Source organism: Pristis pectinata, chromosome 3 (genome assembly GCF_009764475.1).
Source record: "Pristis pectinata isolate sPriPec2 chromosome 3, sPriPec2.1.pri, whole genome shotgun sequence".
Lineage (NCBI taxonomy): Eukaryota > Metazoa > Chordata > Chondrichthyes > Rhinopristiformes > Pristidae > Pristis > Pristis pectinata.
Genome location: NC_067407.1, coordinates 10082071 through 10102754, shown reverse-complemented (window position 1 = coordinate 10102754; position 20684 = coordinate 10082071). Strand labels below are relative to the sequence as shown.

The window sequence follows — 20684 nt, the reverse complement described above, 5'->3', positions numbered from 1 at the left end:
TCTTCTTATAGCATTTAAGAAGTAAACTCTTAGAAGCTGAGAGAAATGCTAAAGAAGCTTCAGAGATGTGCCAGAAAGAAAAGGTAAGTAGACATAGGAATTCTTCCTGTTCAATCAGGAAAAGCAAATATTTAATGTTCACTGTTAGTTGATGCTATAACCAAATGTAACTTCTTTTGCAGGATAACTCTTTCTTTGCAAAGCAGCTTTCAAAATCCATTGGAGCAACCAGAGCTCATCTTCAGGGACAACTTCAAAATAAAGAGGCTGAGAGTGACAGAATGTTAGCTCAGATACTTGTAAGTTGCTTGGCAAAATGCGGCAATTCTTATAAGAGGACCACAGAAACTTAAAATATTTCAGAATGGTATACACTGGTACACTTTACAGTTACTTAGCATAAATGAAAAGTGAGCCAGCCTTGTGAAAACCAATGGATATGATTTACTTTTTGTTAGAACACTAAGTAGTTAGTGTATTTAATCAACAATAATATGGTTTGTATATGGGAAGTCTCCATATTCAGCTAATGAGTAGGCCTATTCACTGTTATAATATTTGCATCTGGTAATGAATTTGACACTTATTAATATAAACTATGAACTGATCTATATGGAACAGTTGATAAAACAAGCAACCCCAAGCCCCATGTCAGAGGTGTTACACAAATGCAAGTTGTTGAAATGAAGAAAGGTATAACAATCTTCATTAGAGGACATTTAATGTCCTCTTTGACTCTGAGATGAATCTAATCTACTTTGATGTTGACTTCTGAATTTGGTAGTGCTAGAAATTTGGATGTGTCCATTTTATAGGGACCCAACCACGATCCTTCTGCATTGAAGGTAGAGTCTGAGGCAGTCTAACCTTGTACCTTTTCCCTCATTAATGAGATGTGAAAAGTTTCAGTCAGCTCATCAGTGAATTGTATTTAGAGATAGAGAGGTTGCATCGCTAACAAGTGCCCTTTGATTTGTCAGTGACACAGTATCACAGTTAATAGAGCTACTGCCTCACAGCCCCAGCAAATTGGTTCAATCCTGACCTTGACTGTTGTCTGTGTGGAGTTTGCACATTCTCCCTATAACCACATGGATTTCCTCTCACATCCCAAAGACATGGGGTAGTAGGTTAATTGGTCAATGTAAGTTGTCCCCAGTGTGTAGGTGAGTCAATTATGGTAGAATTAAAAATTGGATTAATGTAGGATTAGTGTAAATAGGTGGTTGATGGTCAGTGGAGACTCAGAGAACTGAAGGGCCTTTTCCATGCTGGGATGGAAAAGATTTTCCAAGAAAGGGGTAGTGTGAGCAGAAGGAGAGGACAACAAGATCACGGAATCAATGGCTGAGGTAAGGAGCTATAATTTGTTGGGGGTTGGGGAATGGTTGCGATGAGGGAGAATTGTGGCATGTTCTGGTTGCATTCTAACAGATAGTTTCTTTAAGGATACCTGCGACACTGCAAATCGGTCTTGTTTTCTGGAGTAGAGTTAACACCAACTTTGGCTGCTCTTGCAAATTTATTTTGTAGTGGGAGTCAAATGGATGTCAGGTCCTTCATTTCCAAAGTACATAAAGGGTATTTTATCCATAGACGTTCTTGGTCACAAATTTTAAGAAATAATAATTTCCAAAAGGGCACAACTAGACTCCTGGACCTACGAGGATGTGTTGCCTTGCTGACCATTTTGGAAGTGCAGTGCCCAAATTTCTGTGTCACAGCCTGTCATTGTCTTAAGTGTACTGGATAAAGTGAGGAAAAGGTAGGTGACTGTGCAAGAAAAAGTGGCCAACAAAATCATGGAATCAACAGTTAGAGGAATGGAGATCATCAATAAGGGACAACAGTTGGACAATGGCTATAATTTTTGGAGCCTTGGGGATGCTTAGGAATTGAAGTATCACACAAATAAACTTCAGCAAAGAATCCCTTTTTATCACATCCCACATCAATGCAAAGTTTGAATGGTAGCTGTCATTCAGGTAATCTTTAACAAGTCTTTGGTGGGAAGTCAATAGTTTTTATTGGAACAGATAGTCTGTACTCCTTTGAAGACAATCACTCCAAGTGGGGAATCCTTGGGGCCTGCGGGTAAATTCCATTAAAATTATGAGCTACGAGCCTTAAGTAACCCTCATCTCTAGAAATGTAGAATCTTTGGAATTGTGACAGAATGGTTCGGATGAGGAAATCAATTCATCAGAAATAGTGAATTGTGCTGTGCTTTAAATGTATGTTACAGCTGCAAACTGTTTCTCATTTGTGGTTCTAATATAACAGTAAAGTGGGATTTGTTGTCTACATTTAATGTCCTCCCTTTGAGAATAGCTGTACCAGATTAGGTTACTGAAGCATTTTTATTTTTCTGATTAGGCAAGATGGAAATCTTTCAACCAAATCTAAATAGAGACACCCTACAGTGTATAATCTTTAACCTTAATCTTTTCAAAATAACTTGATAGTTTGAAATTGAATAATATTAATTAATGAGGCTATTATAAAAGCAATGAAATGGAGGTAGACCACACATTACTGCTCCATTTTCACCCTCGTATCATCTATCTTAATAACAAGGGCAGATGGTTAAACAAAACTGGGCCACATACTAGCTTGTTGCTGAGATGTAGGTACCTGTACCTGATGGGAGCCTGTGTTAGTTTCCCCCCACCCCCGCCCCCAATAAAGGAAAGAAGTTTGCTCCAAACAGTGAAGTAGATTGACAGAATGAATAAAATAATCTAGCATAATAGATTCCTGCAGGTAGGGAGAAGTTGGTTTGAAACCTATTAAATTGAATTGTGGCATTTCGAATTCATTACTTGAACAGTAAAGATATTAAAATAATGATACCATGTCAGTCAATGAGTTGGAGCTGAACAACAAAGAGCACTGAAATTCTTATGCAGCCTGTGTTACTTGGAGAGCATTACCAGCAGCAAGAGCTAAGGAAAAGACAGAGCAGACTGGATGGGTCAGATGGCTTCTCTGGTTTGTATGTATGCACAACACATCATACTTAAAGCTCACTGCAAATACTGCAGTTTATATCATTATTGGATACTAACAAGGCTAATTTGATTTTTGTGGGTAAAATTAGCTTGCCTGTTACTTGTGTAGTCTTCGATTAAAATAAAAACAGAAAATGCTGGAATTGTTCAGCAGGTCAGGCTGCATCTGTGGGAAGGGAAACGGCTTGAGGAGCAGTACCTCCTCTGTCTGGGTACATTGGAGCCTACTGGGCTCAATATTGATTTCTACAACTTCAGGTAAATTGATTGCTGTCAGCCATCGATCAGTGATAAGATATCTTTATCAGTCACATGTACATCGAAACACACAGTGAAATGCATCTTTTGCGTAGAGTGTTCTGGGGGCAGCCCACAAGTGTCGCCACACTTCTGGCACCAACACAGCACGCCCACAACTTCCTAACCCGTACGTCTTTGGAATGTGGGAGGAAACAGGAGCACCCGGAGGAAACCCGCGCAGACGCAGGGAGAACGTACAAACTCCTTACAGACAGTGGCTGCAGTCAAGGTTTCAGGTTGAAGACCCTTCGTCAAAACTGGGAAGGAGACACAAGAAGCTCGTTAACCCTCAAGACAGATGTTGCTGATATGGTCACCCTGTTTTTACCCTGGGGATAAGGTGTACACAAGGTGATTTGGTCAGTGAGTGAATGGGAGCAGTTAGAGAGTGAGAACATCATACAAGCGAACATAGATAAAAGAATGTAGGAGTGCGAAGTGAAGAGCAGGATGACGTGCCCAGCAAGTGAGGCTGGGCATGTCCTCCACTCCCAGAGAGAAATAGAAAAAAAGAAAACAAACAAGCTGAGTTAATATCACTGATGGATGGCTGAAACAAATCAATTTACTTGAAGTTGTAGAATTCGATATTGAGCCTAGGAGGCTGCACTGTACCAGACAGAAGATGAGGTGCTGTTCCTCAGGCTTGTGTTGGGCCTCACTGTGACAGTACAGGAGGCCACAGATCGATAGTTCGGAGTGGGATGGAGAATTAACGTGGTAGGCAACGGGAAGCTCTGGGTCGCTCGTGCAGACTGTATGCAAGTGCTCTGCAAAGCAGTCATCCAATCTGTATTTGGCTCCTCCAACACAGAAGAGACAACATTGTGAACACACAGCCTTGGAATTGGTCATGGTTGCAGTGACTTGCCTTTCCCAGTGCTTTCTTTCAGAAACTAATGGATATCTTTATTATGGAACCTGTTGAGCACTATTTTCATTCTGCTTGTCTGAATAGTTACTTTCCCATTAAGATTTTCACTTGTGTATGCCAGAGGATAATTTGTGGATATTGGGTGAATTATCAACGAATCTTCAACATTTCAGAGGTTTGAGAGGACAATAATTGACCAGAAGTTGCAGATTGAGCACCTTGAGTCACAGTTATCGACTGTGAAGGAAAAGGTTAAAGAGGATAAAACTGTTTTAAAGAAGGCATCACAAACTCAAAAAAGAAGAGCAGAGAGATTCGAAGCTGCCATGGGAAACCTTAATTCTCAAATGAAAAACAAGGTAACTTCTGAATTTAATGTTTCTGGAAAAGCATCTTTCTCCCCTTCCTCCATATAGGCATAAAGGTGAAAATATTTGTATTCTAACGGTAGCTCAATGATTTATCCACTGAGTGTCTAAACAATAAAGATAAAAAGGAGCTCTAATTCTGTTGAATTTGATACTGTCATCTAGTATTGTTGGTGGATGAGGATGTGTAAACTAAAATTAACCAAGGTGCTCCCATGATGTAACCTGGGCTCCCAATCACCACCATCACCACACTCCCAGCCCGAGGACATGATACATGGTTGGAGTGCCATACTCTTATACAGGGGGATCAGCGCAGGGTAGGGATCATACTTGGGACGAATTCTCCTGCAGGTTGCTCTCAACACAACCCTTTGTTCTCTTCTTGACGTGAACCTTTTGTTTAGGAAATGAAGTTATTGGAAGCACACAAAACCCTTGATACCTGGAACAAACAGTACAGTGCAGTTGCTGAGGACAAAGCCCAATTAGAAACTGAAATCATTTCACTTTCCAGGTGAGTAGAGCTGATTTAAAGTTTGCTAAAAATAGTGAATTGCTGTAAATCTCAGTTCTGTTGCAGTGGCTTTTTAATTTTCCATCTGCAGCTAATTGTACTCAATTCACTTTTGTTTTTGATTTTCTCTCTAAGACATGAATAAGCTGAGTCACCCATCACATAAAATGGGTGCTGTTGTTCCCATTACTGAATTATACAGCCCAGAAGCAAGCCATTCATCCTAGATTATCTCTTTCTTAGAGCTATCCAACGAATGCTGCTTTCCTGTTCTTTCCCTTGACTTTTATTTTTTTCCATAGCATGTATACCCTCTTTCCCTCTTGACATGTGCTGTTGAATATGCTTCCACCTCCTTTTCAGGCTGTGCATCCTAGATGATAATAATCTGCTGCTTGAAAACTGTTTTCACATCGCTAATTATCTGTATCCTTCGATTTCCAAACTTCTTCCTATCTCTCCATAAAAACCTGTTTACACTTTCCTTTTCTTCTCAGCCTAGTTCTTCGCCTTTTGGCTAAGCTAAGACATCCCCAAGAACTTACAAAATTTCGTAAATCCCCATTTTCTTTTGGCATCTAGATCAGAACTGGTCACCTAGAAGTGAAAAGCATTATTTGCAGAGGGGAGAACTAGTCTCAATACACTATAGTAGAGCAATTGGATGTCAAGAGTTGATTTTCCTATTTCTTTCTGAACATGAAAATGGGACTAATCTATTTAACTCCTTAGGTAGAGTCACAGAGTAATGCAGCATGGAAAAGACCCTTCGGCCCAACTCCTCCATGTCAACCAAGATTCCCATCTAAGCTAGTCCCTTTCCCTGGGAATCAAAAACTAAAGTCGTTACATTTGATATGGCATTGCTGACATTGCTACTTTAACCTCGTTGGAAAGCAGCCTAGGCAAACAACTGATGCCAATGGTTCGAAATATGTCCAGCATTAACACTGCCAACGTGATAAGCTAGCTTCTGAGTTTACAGACCTGTGTTTTCGTTAATATTAATACCAGAAGGTGGAAAATCTATCCCATATTATTTCTATATTATATAACTGAATACATTGGTTGTGTGTGCACACCTTGTGTGTATTGGGGAGGATTGTGTGTGTTTGGGTGTGTGTTTGTTGAAAAGTTCAGTCTTTGCAATGACCTTATTGCACCTTTCATTTCAAACAGGAGGGTGGATGCCCTAAAGGAGCAGCTTAAGAAAACCACAGAAAGGGCCAAATTTACTAGCCGTGAACTTATGGACAAACTTCACACCATCAGTTCAGAAAATGCCAGTCTCCAAATGGAAAATGCACAATTAAAGGTTCAGTAGAATATTTAAACTCCAAAGGCTTTCGGAATTAAGAAGCATTTAATTGTTTCTATTACATTTCAGTACCTTGGAACATTTTCCTACATTAAAGGTGACATATTTGATATTTCTGCACAGTGATTGTACATTTGTGAGATCTCTCCCATTGGCTATTAATTCCTTTGATAAATGGTGCCTCAGGTATTTGACATTGATCACCTTTCCTTCAGTTTCCCAATTCCCCATAAAAGTTCTTGCATGCACTTCATTTGTTCCTTGCATTTGTGAAACCTTCTCAGAGTTACATAGAAGAAAGCCATTCAGCAATCAGTTCTATGCTGGCTCTCGGAGCAGTCCCATCAATTCCATTCCTTCACTTACCTATTAACTTAATCTCATGCCACCAGGTTCAAGAACAACCTCTTCCCTTCAACCATTCAGTTCTTGAACCAACCGGCAAAAACCCTAATCGCCACTACAATTTAGCAACACCATGACCACTCTGATCACTTTGCACTAGAATGGACTATTTTTTTTCTAATTGTGTTTTTTTCTTGTAAAAATTGTGTACAATTTGTTTAATTTGTGTTTTTCTTGTGAATGCTGTTTATATGATGCCATGTGTCTGTGACGCTGCTGCAAGTAAGTTTTTCATTGCACCTGTGCATACGTGTACTTGTGCATATGACAATAAACTCGACTTTGACTTCACTCATATGTCCATCAGTTCCACCACCCACCTATAGGAGGAGTAATTTACAGTAACCTTTAACCTGTCAAACAACACGGCTTTGTATTGTGGCTTGTCACGGTAGTCGTTGAGATGTTTTCACTAGTGGGAGAGTCACGAGCAAGGGGACGTAGCTACAAAATAAGGGACCGGTCATTTTAAACTGAGGTGTGTAGAAATTTCTTCTCTCAGTGAATCCCTGGAATTCTCTGCCCCTGGCAGTGGTAGTGACCAGATCATTAGGTGTATTTAAACTGGAGATATATAAATATTTGAAAGATTGAGAAATTTTGGAATATAGGGAACTGACACAGAAGAGAGGTTGAGGTCTGTTGCAGACCAGCCATGACCATTCTGAATGGGAGGGCAGACTTGGGGGACCGAGTGGCCTACTCCTGCTCCTATTTTCTTTTGAACACCGAGAGGAAATGTTTATATTTCAAAAGCATTCCATTAGAAGGAAGTCTGTAACAAGTGGTGTACTGCAGAGATCAGTGCTGGGACCTCTGTTATACAAATGACTTGGGTGAGAATGCAGAGCAAAAAGCAGACTGCTGGAGGAACTCGGGGAGGAATTGTTGACCTCTCAGGTTGAGACCTCCATCAGGACTTAAAGAGGCGAGTGGGGGGAGGGTGAGGAAGGGGCTGGTAGGTGATAGGTGGACTGAGGAGGGGTGAGAGATGTTGGGCAGATGGAGCAAGGTGGGGGAAGGGGGGATTTGGGACACGGAGGCTGGTGGGTGATAGGTGGAAGCAGATAAGACAAAAAAGGCATGTGTCTCTTGTGTCTGGATGAGAATGTAGGTAGTCTGATCAGTACGTTTGTAGATAGTGGTGTTGTAGATAGCGAAGAAGGTTGTCTAAGAGTACAGTAGGACATGGATCAGCTGCAAAGTTGGGCAAAGTGATGGCAGATGGAATTTAATCCAGACAAGTGTGAGGAAATGCACTTTGGAGGTCAAATCCTAGTAGGACATTGAGTAAATTGCAGGGCCATAGGAGCATTGATGTACAGAGAGAACTTGGACACAAGTCCATAGGTCTCTGAAAGTGGCAATATTGGCACATAGGGTGGCGAAGAAGACATTTGACATGCTTACCTTCATTGGCTGAGGCATTGTGTATAAGAGTTGGGACATCATGTTGCAGCTGTACAAAACGTTGGTTAGATTGCATTTGCAGTATTGTGTCCGGTTCTGGTCACCACACTACAGGAAGGATGTGGTAGCAACAGAAAGAGTGCAGGTATTGCCTGGAATGGAGTTACAAGTAGAGAATGGATAGGCTGGGCTTATTCTCACTGGAGTGTAGGAGGCTGAGTGGTGACATTATAGAAACTTATAAAATTATGAGAGGTATACGTAGGATAGATAGTCTTTCCCCAAGAGCAGTGGCATCGAGAACTATAGGTTACAGGTTTGAGGGGAGAAATATAAAGAGTTTTTCACACACAGGTTGGTGAATATTTGGAAGGAGCTGCCAGTGGAGGTGGTAGAGGCAGACACAATTACAATGCTTAAAAGGTGTTTGGACAAGTACTTAGATAGGAAAAGAGTAGAGGGATATGGGTCTAAAGCAGGCAAATGGGATTAGCATAACTAAACATCATGGTCGGCATGGACGAGGTGGGCCGAAAGAGCCCATCTCTGTGCTGTATGCTTCTATGACTCTAAGCTTCCCTTCATCCATGTGATAAATGTTATGTTTAATAACCTTCTCTCATTTTCTTCTGCCAGGTTGAAACTATTATCATTTTAAAATAAAGAACCCAATCTCCCTTGGTATTTCACGTTAATTTATATGGATTGGGCTCTCATTTCTCGTCAGTCCTGGTGATACTCAAGAAGTTGAAGTCAACTTAATTCTCAATGCCTTGCTTTGTTTCTCCTATTATTTTAAATTTCAGTTACTGTACACCTGGACAGAGCGTTTTACCCTGCGCAGACTTGCGTGTGTTTTCCCAAAATAATGATCCTCAACACAAAGTCAGGAATTCAAATGGAGGGCTCCACTTTGTTTTTCAACGGCCAATAACATGGAACAGACAGGAGTCTCAACATTGATAACTATGAGGGAGAACTGTCACAGTGGCTGTGTGCTGCAGGAACCCCAAATGATGCTATAATGTTGTTGTTCACAGGCTTCATTGGCAACTTTACGGGAAAGAGCAACTATAACAGCAGCAGAACTGCAGCAGCTCCGAGCCAAAGCCAAGCAGCAAGAGGAAGTTGTCCTGCAATACGAAACTCAGGTAATAAAAAAATTAAGCCAAAGCCAGCTATTTATGAGGGCATTGGAATGAGGAAATTACGCTGATTTCCAATTCCCTAATCCTCAGAAGCCAACATTGTAAGGTTGTCATTAGATCCAGTTGAAAATTTCCTAGCCCAACCAACAAATAAGTTGGAAACATTATGTGCATCAGAAAAGACCTAAATTTTGGTTGTCAGTCCAATCTCGAAACTATATCCCATCAAATATAAGTGGTTTGGTCTGATTGATTAGTTGTACTTTGATGAAGTTGGGTAGCATCAAGAATGGTGTTTCCATTCCTGTATAAAATGGCTTTCTTTTGAAGCACATTATTAGGCTTTATGAAGCCTGCAATAGATGATGGATGTGCCTGATAAATGGATGTGCCTGGATGGAAGTGGATATTCCAACAGCATGTAGACAGCAGGATAAATGCAAAAAGTGAGTTAGAACAGTAGAATATTAAGACTGAAGAAGTTGCCTGTCAAACCATAATAAAAACAAAACCTGTTTGTCATTGGTCACCACGCTACATTAAAAAGATATTTACATGCTTTTTATAAAAAAAACAAAATGTTCTGATCAAGTTAAGGGATTGAACCAGGAAAGAAACTTGTAACTAAATACAGTGCAAGGTAAGCTTGAGTTGTTTACGTTTTGTATCTTTAAAAGGAGGAGAGGAGGGCATGGGACTAAGGCAGATTCTGCATTATGTCTTTTTCTGTTAAAGTTAAGGATGGAGCAGAAAATTCCATTTAAGAATGCTTCAGTCACAGCATTACAGAATATGAATCATGTCTTATTGTTCTCCATTATTTATCCAGGTTAAAACAGTATTATTCTTCCAAGAACGGTAGTATTAAATATATGGTTTGAAGTTGCACTTGTCATTTAGTAGTATTGAGGAAACTTGCACAATTACATTTGTCACTCCTAACAATAGGTCCAGTTTTTACGGACATCGGCTGATGAATTGAAGGCTGATCTTGGAAAGGCTGCAGTAGGAAACAGACAGATAAAAAATACAGGAGATGCAGAAAAACAGAAAGTAAGTCCTTGACTGCACTTTGCATATAATGGTGTCATTTTCCTTTATTCAGTTCAACAGAGATTGGTAGGTCTTCCCTTATAATCTGGTAGACCAGAAGAGACAAGAAATTTCTTGTGTTTCTATAAATGATTCCACTCCTGGGCACTGTGTAGTGCATCAGTAAAATTGCTTTAGTAATTTTACTTTACTTTTTTTTTTAACTTGTAAAGATTTATTATCCTCCAGAATACACTGTTTGAAAGGGTGAAGGAAACTGACTCAACAGCAACTTTCAAAAAGCAATTGAATCTCCATGTTAAGGGCTGAGGGAACCAAGCAGTAGGTGTGACTGATGTGGTTCTCTTAAAAAGCTGGCAGAGACATGAGGATAGAAGGAATATCTCGATAAATAGCAACAAACAATGCTGGAGGAACTCAGAGGGTCAAGCAGCATCTGTGGAGGCAAAAGGTGTAAGTTGATGTTTCGGGATGAGACCCCTGCATTGGGGTTGAGAAGGAACAGGAATGATTGCCAGTACATAGCAGTATGAAGGAGGGTGTATAAATAACAATGCCATTGAATGTGATTTTCAACAGTACAGGAAATAAAAAGACATAGAACTCCTGTGAGAATTTTCTCTTGGTGTGACGATAGTTGATGTGTGCTGAAACCAGGGTTTGTTTTCCTTATTATGTGCAACCTTAAGATGTAACAAAGTCAGTAAATTAATTAATGGGGTTAGGTTGCTGTTTGTGAAAACAAATTCTCTGAACGTTGTGTTTCATTGTTTTCTTTTTGTAAAGTTGATAAAGATTAATTTCTTATTCAATGTGTGATTTCTCACAATAATGAAAGGAATCACTGTAATTACAGAGGTGTTACACCACAATGCACAATGAATTGAAGAAGGAAGGGATTCTTCATGTCTTGATCCTAAAGAAACTACCTTGAGGAAAGCTCTGTAAACTCTGTTTAAGCAGCATCAATTTAACTTATAAATTCTGAGCCAAACTTCCATTACTAACATCTGTTTACGGATGCATTCAAACTTGACACATCATGATATTACTTATAAACTAGTTGATTATGTTGGAAATAAAATCCGTCTAAAGGTGACTGTTAATCAGCAGTGTTGCAACTTTACTGACATGGCAGCACAAGTGAAAGATTCATTGGTTTCCTAATGTGTGTGGCTTGGCAGCTCTGGCCTCCTCCCTCTTGAGACACATAATCAAGATCAGCAGGAAAGAGCTTTTAACATCTACTGACAGGAAATTGCTGGAAGTACTTGGTGTTCAGGCAGCATCTTTGGAGAGGGCTAAAGAATTAGCATTTTGGATCAGTTGCCCGTCTGATAGCAGCTTTCATCAGAAATTTGCAGGTACAATTAGGACATTTAAAAGACTTTTGGACAGGTAATTGGTAATTGCATTATTATTGTCACATGTACTGAGATGCAGTGAAAAGCTTTTGTTTGCATGCCTACCAAACAGATCATTCCATACATCAGTACATTGAGGTAGTACAAAAGGAAAACAATAATAGAATGTAGAATATAGTGTTATAGTTACAGAGCAAGTGCAGTGCTGGTAGACAAATGAAGTGCAAGGGTTCATCTTTATCATATAAGAGGTCCATTCAAGAGTCTGATAACAGTGGGGTAGAAGCTGCCCTTGAGCCCTGTAGTACGTGTTCTCAAGCTTTTGTATATTCTGCCCAGTGGGAGTGGGGGAGAAGGAGAGTGACCGAGGTGGGAGGGGTCCTTGCTTGTGTTGGTTGCTTTCCTGAGGCAGAGGAGAGTGTAGACGGAGTCCATGGAGGGGAGGCTGGTTTGTGTGATGACTGGGCTGTGTCCACAACTCTGCAATTTCTTGTTGTTTTGGGTGGAGTGGTTGCCATACCAAGCTGTGATGCATCCAAATAAGATGCTTTCTATGGTGCATCTTTAAAAATTGATGAAGGTCATTGGGGATATGCTGAATTTCCTTAGCCTTCTGAGGAAATAGAGGTGCTGGTGTGCTTTCTTGCCCACAGTGTCTACATGGCTGGAGCAGGACAAGTTGTTGGTGATAGTCTAGGAACTTGAAGCTCTCAACTATCACCACCTCCACCATTGACACAGAGAGGGGCATGTACTCCACCCCACTTCCTGAAGTCAATGACCAGCTCTTTTGTTTGCTGTCATTGAGGGAGAGGTTGTTTTCTTGATACAATGCCACTAGGCTCTCTATCTCTTCCCTGTACTCCATCTTGTTTTTGTTTGATATCTGGCCCACTAAGGTTGTGTCATCTGCAAACTTAAAAATGGAGTTAGAGCAGAATCTGGCCACACAGTCATGGGTATATAGGGAGTAAAGTAGGGGGCTGAGGACACAGCCTTGCGAGGCACCATTGTTGAGGATAATCGTGGTGGAGGTGTTACTGCCACTCGCTGCTTGGGGTCTGTTGATCAGGAAATCGAGTTGCAGTTGCAGAGGGGGACGTTGAGTCCTAGGTCTAGGAGGTTGAGATGAGTTTGTTTGGAATTATGGTATTGAAGACAGAGCTGTAGTCAATAAATAGGATTCTGATGTAGGTGTCTTTGTTATCCAAATGTTCCAGAGATGAGTGTAGGGCCAGGACTCTACCATGGACCTTTTTCAGCAGTAGGTGAATTGCAGTGGGTCAAGCTTGTCTGGGAGGCTGGAGTTGATGTGTGCCATAATCAGCCTCTGAAAGCACTTCATAATGGAGGGCATCAGGCGGTAGTCATTAAGGCACGTTACCTTATTTTTCTCAGGTACTGGGATGATAGTGGTCTTCATAAAGCAGGTGGGAACCTCAGATTGAAGTAGGGAGAGGTATAACATATCTGTGAATACTCCCACCAGCTGATCCACACAGGATCTAAGGACACGGCCAGGGACTCCATCCAGGCCAGTCGCTTTCTGTGGGTTCACTCTCGGGAAGACTGATCTTACTGATGTCTGCGCCATTGACCATGGGTACCTCAATTAGGTCACTCCTCAGCCTCTCTCCTGCAAAAAAAAACATGCTTACCCTGTTCAATCTCTCTTCATAACTGACACATCCAGGCAATATCCTGTTAATTTCCTTTGCATCCTGTCCAGTGTAATTAGGTCCTTGCTACTGTGTGGTGCCAAGAACTACACACACAACTCCAGCAGCTGCTCTCACAACATGTAAGAAATATTTAAATGAGCACTTGAAATGCCATGGCTCAGAAGGCTATGTGCCATGTGTTAGCAAGTGGGATTAGTATTGGAATTGGTTTATTATTGTCACATGTACCGAGGTACAGTGGAAAAACTTGTCTTGCATACCATTCATACAGATCAATTCATTACACCGTGCATTGAGGTAGTACAGGGTAAAACAATAACAGAATGCAGAATAAAGTGTAACAGCTACAGAGAAAGTGGAGGTAGACAATAAGATGCAAGGTCATAATGAGGTAGATTGTGCGGTCAAGAGTCCACCTTATCATACTAGTATAAGGTACTTGAAGGTCGGCGTGGACACTGTATAATTCTGTGATCATGAGGACATTAACTAGAATGTTAATTCTGTTGCTCCCTCCATGGATGTTGCATCTGCTGCTGAGTATCTCATAAGTTTTGTATTTTTACTTCAGATTTCCAGCATCCCAGTATTTTGCTTTTATTGTGTTTTTTGCAATTTTTTTCCAACGGAAAATATTGTAACAGTCTCCATGTAAAACATTGCATTGTGGTGATCCCACCACGAGAGTTGTTACCCTGGTTCACTAGTTTAATGGGTTATTATTTTTCATCCACCTTTTGCCCCCATCCCTCATCTCCCCCCCCCCACTTCCCACCCTAATTGCCACTGATGTCACGGTGTAGGTGAACGATGAAATGGAACCTCGCCTGAAGGAGCTGAGAGCCTTTCCCGAGCTGCTGAAAGCGGCTGAACAAAGGCTGCATGAGTGTGAGGAAAAGCTCCTGTGTCGCAAGAGAAGGTTCTTTGATTTATCCAAAACACTGACTGAGCTGCAGATGAAGGTGCTGTTGCTAATGCACGTGCCATTAATTGGTGGATGGATATTAGCACATCTGTAATCAATTGAGTGCTTCCTCTGCCCAGCCTTTCCTAGCTACAGTCTTGTGCACAAGAGTTTTTCTGGAGTCATAAGACATTTTTTTTATATTGTTGTGTATTGTGCAATATTAGTAGCAGGGTTCTAAAAACATGCTAAACGTTGTGGATGGATTCCTTGTGGTTGTTTAGCTTTCCTAACTCCCTCCGCACAGTATTTACTTTTTGCTCTCTGTGCTTGATTCGCCTTGTTTGCCTGTATTACTTACGAACCTGAAGTTGCTGTTTATTTACTGGTAATTTCAGCAATAGATTCTGTGTCTTTCTGAACAATCTCCTATATTGTAGAAGTACTATAACTGTACCTGTGTTCCAGGCCAGTGACCAGCGTTACAGGGCGAAATCCCCTTCGGAAAAGTTGGAGTCCTTGAGGGAAGAGAAGCGCACATTACAGCAGGCTCTGGATGTTCTTTCTTGGTAACATCTCAACCATTTTAAATCCTGTTTCAGATAATCTTGTTCACCATATGAGCTTATCGGATGATTTCAATGCCTGTCAAGAAATCGGTGCTAGCTTTGGCACACAGGCTGTGTATATGAGTACCACATGGTTCTGTAGTGAAGCGGATGACGTCCTCTGGTAGCTCACTCTTGGATTGCATTCTATCCTGGGTACTTTATAAAGCCCAATTAATGTTGATTTAAGTGTTTATCTCCTCTTGACCTCCAAAGTAGGTACATTATGATGGTGGAGAATTCATCTCATTCTACCATCCATGCTATTTGCAGATCCCTGTTGACCAGCAAGCCCTGAATGGTTCTGACCAGAACTTGTACTACAGCTACTTGTTACGATCAACAGTGCCAACACCCCCTTAACTGTTTTTGCCATTTCTTTCTTCCTACTCCATTTCCTGTCTCAAATTCACCAACGTTTGGGTTTAGCAAACAGCTGCTGAGAGCTCTGTGGTTCTTAACGTGGTACTTTCGAATCAGCTGAGGAAGCGGGTAAAGAGAGTTTGGGCACTATGTGTTGACGGTGATAAAAATGATTGGGCTATGCTTGCCAACAGACGCTGACCCATGAAAGAAAAGCAACTGCCTTTTATTATCGCATACCAATGCCAATACCATTGTCAGTTTCAACACCTTGACTGTTCCTGGTGTGGAAATGGTGAACACATATTTGCCTTCTGGATCTGGGTTTACACCACATGCAAAAGGGGCCTCACTGGGAGCTTTGGCCTACCTTTAGTCCTCTATTTTCATCCCTATCCCTTCCACTCTGATGAAAGCATTGACTCCTTGTTGCAGACTTTTCCATGTACAGTTCCCTCGTTAATCAAGAGCTCTTCCCGCAGGATAGCAATTAAAATGGAAGCTTTGGTTGAATTTTCTCCTCCCTTACAAAGAAACAGGAAAAATAGGAGCAGGAACTTTTTGAGTTTGCTGCACTAATTAGTATAATCATGTCTGATCCTCAAAACCATTCTCCCACTCGCCATCCAAACCATCTTGTGAATAACTGGGTCCAAGCACTGATTCCCGTTGTACCCCATTGGTCACTGCCTGGCACCCTGAAAAGTTCCATGTAATTGTACTCTATTTCCTCTTTGTCCACAAATTGTCGGTCCATGCTAGTTTATCGCCCCCAATCCGACATGCTTTAATTGCCTCTTGTGTGGGACTTTATCAAAGGCCTGCTGTAGATCTAAATACACCATAATGACTGGTTCTGCCTTGTCTATTCTACACAAAGAAACCTACAATGGTGGACCAAAATGAATTGTGTGGTGCCTTTGCATTTTCCCCAGAAACAAGCTGCTACCTCAACATGGGCACGTGAGTGCAATCATACCATACTGCTTTATGACGGCTCCTCTGATTGAAGTGGTATAGCTATGAAGAAAGTCCACATCTAGATAAGATATCTTTATTAGTCACACGTACATTGAAACACACAGTGAAATACATCTTTCTGCGTAGTGTTCTGGGGGCAGCCCGCAAGTGTCGTCACGCTTCCAGCGCCGACATAGCATGCCCACAACTTCCCAACCCGTACGTCTTTTGGAATGTGGGAGGAAACCGGAGCACCCGGAGGAAACCCATGCAGACACAGGGAGAATGTACCAACTCCTTACAGACATTGGCCGGATTTGAACCCATGATTTGAACCCGGACTACCACTACCATTGCTATCAATGAGAATTCTTCATGCTGGCATTAGGCGTCAAAAATCTTATTTGACATAAAATCCAATCAGTGTCCCTCGGGAAAAAATGCCTGCCCTAGATTAAGACTATCTTAATGAGAATTTGTAATGTCTTTATGGGCCACTGATTATTAATGCTCTGATCATATCCCTTTTGCAATTGCCCTGGATTGGACCTGCTTACTCAAATTGAATATGAGACTTCTTTGAACACACGACCTTTTTAGTAACTATGTGCATTTCACATTGGGATCTTCATTGACTAAAAGAAATCTATTTAGCGGCAATATAGGCTAGATTCAAATCCAGTATACAAATGGGGAGCCACCAAAGACACACAACCTTAAATACTTTTGTTTTAGTTGGTTATCAGTTTATAACCAGTGTGCCCTTGATAGGAATGTGCACATTTTCCAACTGCATTTAGACTGTTTTTCTTGGTTGAGTCCACTAAAGAATTTCAATCATTATTGATCCAAGGAAGCTGAGGGAGGTTGATATACAAAACCAAGAGCTGACCGAGATGATGGCAAAACAGGAAGAAGCAGTTTTACTCAGCAACTGCCAACTGGAGGAGAGATCGAAGGAATCCGCAGCATTGAGTCAGCAGTTGGAAGCTGCACTACATGATGTCAGTAAAAAGGTAGAAACCTGTCCGTCTCTGGAAGTCATTAGCTTTTCTATTGGTACTTGTCTTGAACAAAATTAAACTGCATTCATTTTTTATCAGTAGGCATAAGTGCAACTGAAAATTTTCCCAGCTGAGCTTGGTTTGTGCTGGACAGAAGAATGACATTTGTGACCCAAAGAATGCAAGAACACAAGAAAACAGGAGTAGGAGTAGGCCCAAGGCCCCTCCAGCCTGCCTTGCCATTCAATATGATCATGGTTGATCCATGTTGGCCTTTGCTCTTCTACTGTGCCAGTTCCCCATAACCCTCCATTTCTTGATCTTCAAAATATTTATCTACCCCCACCTTAAATATATCTAATGATCTGGCCTCTACCACCCTCAGGGACAGAAAATTCCAGAGATTTACTACCCTCAGAGAAGAAAGTTCTCCATGGCTCAGTTTTAAATGAGCAGCCCCTTCTTTTGCAGCTGTGTCCCCTTGTTCGTGACTCTCCCACTAATGGAAGCATCCCAACATCTCCCCTGTCAAGCCCGCTTAGGATTTTATACGTTTGATTAAGGTCACCATTCGTTCAAGGAATACAGATCCAAACTGTTTAGCCTTCCCAGCCTCTATCTGCAGAAATTCTGGTGTATAATTAAAGTTTGAGTGATAATAATTCCACTGTACCCCTTGTTGTTTCCAGTGGCATGGCTGTGTTAGTCTCTTGTGGGTGTTTGATCCTAATTCCTCACTCATCAGACACGTTACCCTCCCTTTCACAGGTTGGGGAGGTGAAGGACCAGGCCATGGCTAGAGAACGGGCATTTCAGAACAGGATACTTGGACTGGAATCAGAGTTAAATAGAGAGACAAAGGACCTGAAACAGCTTCAACAGAACAAGGACCGTGTGAGTTTTGTGCACATTTGAGTGTCTTTCAGTGGAAAGGGAGGTACAGACCCCTCTGAGGATTCATCTTCGTCAAAGATGAGTTGTGGAAAAGAACATGTGACACAAAATTAAATTTATTTAAATTGGAATAAAAATCTCCTGTAATCAGTAGGGCAGGAGAGAAATTACTGCCAAAACATTTCAAAGGGTTCAACTCCCTCTATGTCCTTGGCACTGTTTCTACCTGTTGACAATAGCGGTTGTTTAATTCCGTAATAGTCCTGTCCTATTTTACTTTGAAGTGTGCTGACACCCTTGCTGTTCTCTCTGCCTCTGACTGGGCATCCAAAGTAAATGATGGATGATAATTGATAAAAGAATGATGGAGAATCTGGTGATAATTTGCAGTAGAGCAAAAAGAATACGCTCATCATGCAAAACTAAATCTTCTCAAACTAGCTTGTAGAATACTACAGGCTGAATCCATTTGTTGTATCTGGTTGGTATCTAATCTAGTAACCTTGGAACAAGCTCTGTAGCCTTTATCATCCAGCTTCTTTTGTATAATGATATATTTAACGGCAAGGCTTGAATGGGTTTGTCAGTATGTGAGTCACTATGGTATTAATCCTGTTTTTCTTTCAGGTTCCAGCATCTGCAGTTTTATTTGCTTTCTAGTAATAATAACTATTGGTTTATTATTGTCACATGTACCAAGATGCAGTGAAAAGCTTTGTTTGTGTGCCATCCAGGCAGATGATACCTAACATAGGTACATCATGGTAGTAAAAAGAAAACGGAACACAGAACATGGTGTTGTAGCTACAAAGAAAGTGCAGTGCAGGTAGACAAATAAAGTGCAAGGGCCACGATGAGGTAGATTGGGAGATCAAAAACTCATCTTTAGCGTAAGAGAGGTCTGTTCAAGAGTTATCACAGCAAGAGAGAAGCTTGAGTCTGGTGGTACGTTCTCTCAAGCTTTTGTATCTAGTAATAGTTTTGTAATTAGTACTTGATGGTGGGCATGAATGTGGTGACCAAAGGGCAGGTCAAGAAAAGTCGGTGGGAGGAGAAATGGTGTTAATGTTGAATAAACGATTATAGAAAAGAGGAATCTAAACTGAATGGAATAGAACTAGACAACATTGTACAAGAGAGAAAGCAATCAAGTTCAGGTAGAACAAATGCTCTGGAAGATTAAAACAATTGGGGAATGAACTAGAGTGAGATTCCTTCACAAAGGGCAGTTAAGATCAAGAGCATATTAGATGTAAAGGTAATTAAACCACATTCAGTAGTAATTTTCAAAAGTCAATTGGACCTGAGCTTGAAATTTAATTTACAAGTTAGTGTAAAAAGGTGAATGAGAGTCAAATTGGAGCGAGCTGGCAAAGGGCCAGTGGGTGTAATGGTTTGTAAAGGCTCCTTGATCCATCAGCAGTGTTGGTGTGCAAGTTCTTGAACAGGAAAACACTCCAGTTCTTCACTATACTGAAGATTTTTTTCCAAGCTCAAGAGTTGATTCTTGCTTCCTCAGGCTGATATAAACTATAAGATGCGACAGCAAGAGTTGAAGCTCAGCCTCGAACAATCTGAGAATCAGAATCGGAGCATCCAGAACTACATCCAGTTTCTCAAAGCGTCCTACACAACAATGTTTGGAGACAGTGTACCAACAGAACTTCACACTGAGCCAGTGTTTGACAATGTTCCCACGACTCTGCCCTCAACATGTTGATCCATTTGCCACGACCAATTGCAAGACAATCTTTCCAGGTTTGATGTGTCAAAAATGAAGTTCATTGAAGATCGTGGAAATTGCTTAATGACTGACGCATAATGTGAACATTGTGCTGCTGTCATCAATGTTTAGAATGAATATCTTGAATAATGCCTTTTTAATCATTTGAAACTGATTCCATTTATTTAACTTAAGTCACTTTATTGGATACCCATAATGAGTTTTTGTTTCTTCATAACATGTTCAAACATTATTTTTATTTGTTTTCCACATGAAAACAAATTAAGCGCCTGTGCTATCCACTGAGATACAGAGTTCTGTAAATAACTCTTACCTCATGCTTTTAAATTTCATTTGTTGAAATAAACCTGTGCATTATTTAAAGGTTAAAAATTATTTTTGAATTATAAGGTTTTGTGAAATCATGAACTCAATGTCCCCTTTTTGACTCATTTTATTCTCCTTTTGTATTACATTTTTGCTTCCTCCTATCTTCAAGCTGGTTGACAATTAAACCAGGTGGTTCATTCTTCACTTGTGTCAATGCCATTGCATCTTTTTGCATTCCTTCTGACGAAAATCTCCTGCGGCAGTAGCCTCTACTCCCACCTCCCCGTGTCGTAAAGTGGACGGTGTTTTATGAGTGAGACACGAGACGACAAATGCTGGGATCTGGAGAATTGTTGCTGGCATCTTATGAGCTCTGCCTTTGCATTTTTCCCGAGCTTGCCGTTGTCAGTGAAGTAATCAGATGAAATCTGATGAACTCATTCCCACG

The 20684-nt window shown here is 40.9% G+C and overlaps 1 protein-coding gene across 2 annotated transcripts; it reads left to right on the top strand.

The window, feature by feature from the left end:
- The first annotated feature begins 47 nt into the window (after positions 1-47).
- On the top strand, positions 48-20308 carry LOC127567724 (outer dense fiber protein 2-like). Of its 2 annotated transcripts, XM_052010696.1 has the most exons (12): positions 48-83; positions 183-299; positions 4359-4544; positions 4961-5070; positions 6250-6385; positions 9244-9354; positions 10300-10404; positions 14254-14412; positions 14823-14923; positions 17139-17301; positions 18058-18183; positions 19703-20308. In XM_052010696.1, exons 1-12 carry the CDS (start codon positions 66-68, stop codon positions 19901-19903), a joined length of 1533 nt encoding a protein of 510 aa, XP_051866656.1. In that variant the 5' UTR covers positions 48-65; the 3' UTR covers positions 19904-20308. The 2 variants fall into 2 exon arrangements, with proteins under 2 accessions (XP_051866656.1, XP_051866657.1); XM_052010697.1 differs by lacking the exon at positions 14254-14412.
- The last annotated feature ends 376 nt before the right edge of the window (positions 20309-20684 follow it).